We start from the raw sequence: 3301 nt of genomic DNA on the forward strand, positions 1-3301 counted from the left end.
TCGTCAAACTCAAGTAAAGATTGATGGTTTTGAAACTGACAAGAAAATTAATTCTCAAATATAGCCAAAAGTCAAGCCCAGAGTTTCTTTCACAGAATTTATACAAGTGTGAAACTTGAAAATGAGAGTTTCTTATCTTTGTTAGTGTGAAACTTGGAAAGAAAAAAAATTGTCGTTGTCCTAAATAATTTCTTGTTAATCAAGTAGGGTGCTTTAAAAAATAGCATATTTACTCCGCACAGTGTTGAGTGAGTAAAGTGCAGAGCAACAGTTGCTCCCCACTGTGCGGAGTAACTCCACACACTTTGTGCGGAGTGTGCCGCACTTTGCTCCCACAAAATGCGGAGTTACTCCGCACAGTACGGAGCATTTTTTATTTTTTTTTGCGTCCACAATAAAATTAGCAAAGCTAAATGCTTGGTATTCCAACAGCCATCTGTCTGAACCCAAGTCAATGACCCGTAAATCAATGTATCCCGCAAGAGTTTTGAACCTTGTATTGTGAGCTTGTAGCTTTTTTTCTCGTACTTCTTGCTGAATACCAATTTTTCGGGCTCTACACTAACTTTTAATCCATCCATTGGTGTCAATTTTGCGATGTAGGTTGATGTTCCATCTCCAATGTTAGTAACTGTTCTTTGAAAGTAATGTACTGTCTCAGCATTGGAGTTGGTGTCGTTTATGTTGAAGTAGGCAATGAAAGATGGATAATTCAGGTCGAGTGATGGATTCGAGCAATTATAAGAAGGCGACCTTGTGATGGTTTGTATCTGTTTCGAGGTGAGATTTAATGCACAAAGAAGATTAATATAGTCTTCCACATTTGCATCATATACAAGTCCAGGGTCTAAAGCTTTGTTAGGATTGATATGGCCAGCTCCCATAGCAAGAGGAGTGGCGGGTTTATTATTATATCCAATATCCTGGATTGGATTTTTCGTGTTGTCAAATACATCAGCAGTGGTCATCATTGCTGATCGAATGGCTGCAGGACTCCAATCGGGGTGCACTCCTTTCAGTAGGGCTGCCACTCCAGCGGCATGTGGACATGCCATTGATGTTCCGGATATAATATTGAACATATTGAAGAGTTGGCCTGAACTCAAATCTGTCACCGGAGATTTTTGAGGCCATGAAGCCAAAATTTGAGCGCCCGGAGCCATGATATCAGGCTTCAAGATAAATGGACAGCTTGGTGATGGTCCTCTTGAGCTATAGCTCGTCACTTTTGGAGCTGATTTAATCCCCAGTCGAGTCTGTTCAAACTGAACCCTCCCTTTTGGATCGGACTCTTTCTTGATGTAGTCCAAAATTTTTTGGCCTTCGTCAAGATTGAAAAAGGCTGCTGGAAATCTGCTTCCGGTTAAGAACTCTAAATCGGTGTTGTTTGTTATGAAGAACCCACCAATGACTTTTGCATTACCCACAGAGTAAAATTGTTCATTCAGCTTATCCTTGGTGTCAAGACACACTACAATCTTGTTCCCAATTTCCTTCAATTCCTTCTCATTTTCGCAATCCACGAATGCAATTGGGAATGCATCAGATGAAGAAAAGTTTCCTGGGTAGAGAGACAAACCTGCGATTGAGATTCCATTTCCAAGCGTCAAATTGGCCCCAAATTCACGATCAACTGTTCCAGCAGCAACATTGAGGACCCAAGGTGTTCCATTGTGCAAAGTTCCAATGTATGGCCCCTCATTTCCTGATGAGGTGGAAACAAATATTTCCTTTTCCATGGCTGCAAAAGTAGCTATGGCAATGGGATCTGCATAGAGAGGAAGACCATCTATTCCCAATGATAAGGATAATACATCCACCCCATCCATGATCGCCTGATCAATTGCAGCCAGAATGTCAGATAAATAAACACCTTCGTCCCATAAGGCCTTGTACATGGCAATTCGAGCATTAGGAGCCATGCCTCGTGATGTCCCCGAGGCATAGCCAAAGAATGATGCAGCCTCAACAAAATTTCCAGCAGCAGTTGATGAAGTGTGAGTCCCATGCCCGTCAGTATCTCGTGCAGAATTCACAGCGATGGTCAAGTTGGGATATTTTGCTAGTAGGCCTTTATTGAAGTATCTTGCTCCAATAAGCTTTTTATTGCACATGGAGGAATTAAACTGAGTCCCACTTTCACATTCCCCTTTCCATCTTGATGGAATTTCAGTCATTCCATCGTCTCTATAGCTTTTGCTCTCAGGCCAAACTCCGGTATCAACCACCCCAATTATGACATCTTTTCCATAGTCTGAATCAGGCCATGCCCCTTGGTTGGAATTCAGGCCGAGAAATTGGTATGAATGAGTGGTGTCAACTTTAACACTCGTATCCTTAACTGAAGAAACATAGCCCGGAGAATTTCTCAGAGATTCAAGCTCAGAAGGTGAGAGAGTTGCACTAAAACCATTCATAACATTAGTGTAAGCATAGACAAGCTTAGAAGACGACACGAAATCTGTACTGGTTTCAATACACCACCCCAATTATGACATCTTTTCCATAGTCTGAATCAGGCCATGCCCCTTGGTTGGAATTCAGGCCGAGAAATTGGTATGAATGAGTGGTGTCAACTTTAACACTCGTATCCTTAACTGAAGAAACATAGCCCGGGGAATTTCTCAAGGATTCAAGCTCAGAAGGTGAAAGAGTTGCACTAAAACCATTCATAACATTAGTGTAAGCATAGACAAGCTTAGAAGACGACACGAAATCTGTACTGGTTTCAATACTATTTGATATGGAGGCAAGAGTGGTCAAGTACCACTTATGGTGGCTAGAAAAGGCTTTGGGCATTGATGATGAGTCCATATAGACAATATAAGTGTCTGATTCTGCCAAAATTGGCACAAAATATGGAAATGCGACAGAGAGGAAAAACAAACACAAAGAGACATGAATTGCCATTTTTCAGCAAAGAAATGGGATATTTTTTAACTGAAGCCAGTTTACATATATATAGAAGAAAAGGGAATGGAGAGCTCCACATTTGATCCTTACTCCACCTTCTCAATTACTTTGTCCATAATACGGTATATAGACCCCACCCACTCACCCCACCCCACCCCCTATCCCTACTCCTACCCCCAGAATGGACCTCTCCATTTTTTGCCCATTAAGTTGAAAACGTGCTAAATGCTCCAATATCAAGTTATGGCATTTCATTAGACATGAAGGTCTATAAGGTATAATATAGCTGTATGAAGAATAAATTTTTTATCTAAAATATAAGTTACGTAACCATTTTAAATTGTTATAAACGCCAGAACCGTTGGCTGTGGGCGGACCTATAATCTTA

General features: G+C 41.0%; 1 protein-coding gene across 1 annotated transcript; it reads right to left on the reverse strand.

Moving 5' to 3' along the window:
• Window positions 1–347: 347 nt before the first annotated feature.
• Window positions 348–3014, reverse strand: LOC111409395 (subtilisin-like protease SBT1.9). The gene is made up of 2 exons (XM_023039447.1): window positions 2718–3014; window positions 348–2461 (listed from the first exon to the last, which is right to left on the reverse strand). The coding sequence occupies exons 1-2, from the start codon at window positions 2908–2910 to the stop codon at window positions 348–350; spliced, it is 2307 nt and encodes a 768-aa protein (XP_022895215.1). The 5' UTR covers window positions 2911–3014.
• Between the last annotated feature and the right edge of the window lie 287 nt (window positions 3015–3301).

The sequence above is a fragment of the Olea europaea genome, chromosome 14, assembly GCF_002742605.1.
Source record: "Olea europaea var. sylvestris chromosome 14, O_europaea_v1, whole genome shotgun sequence".
Lineage (NCBI taxonomy): Eukaryota > Viridiplantae > Streptophyta > Magnoliopsida > Lamiales > Oleaceae > Olea > Olea europaea.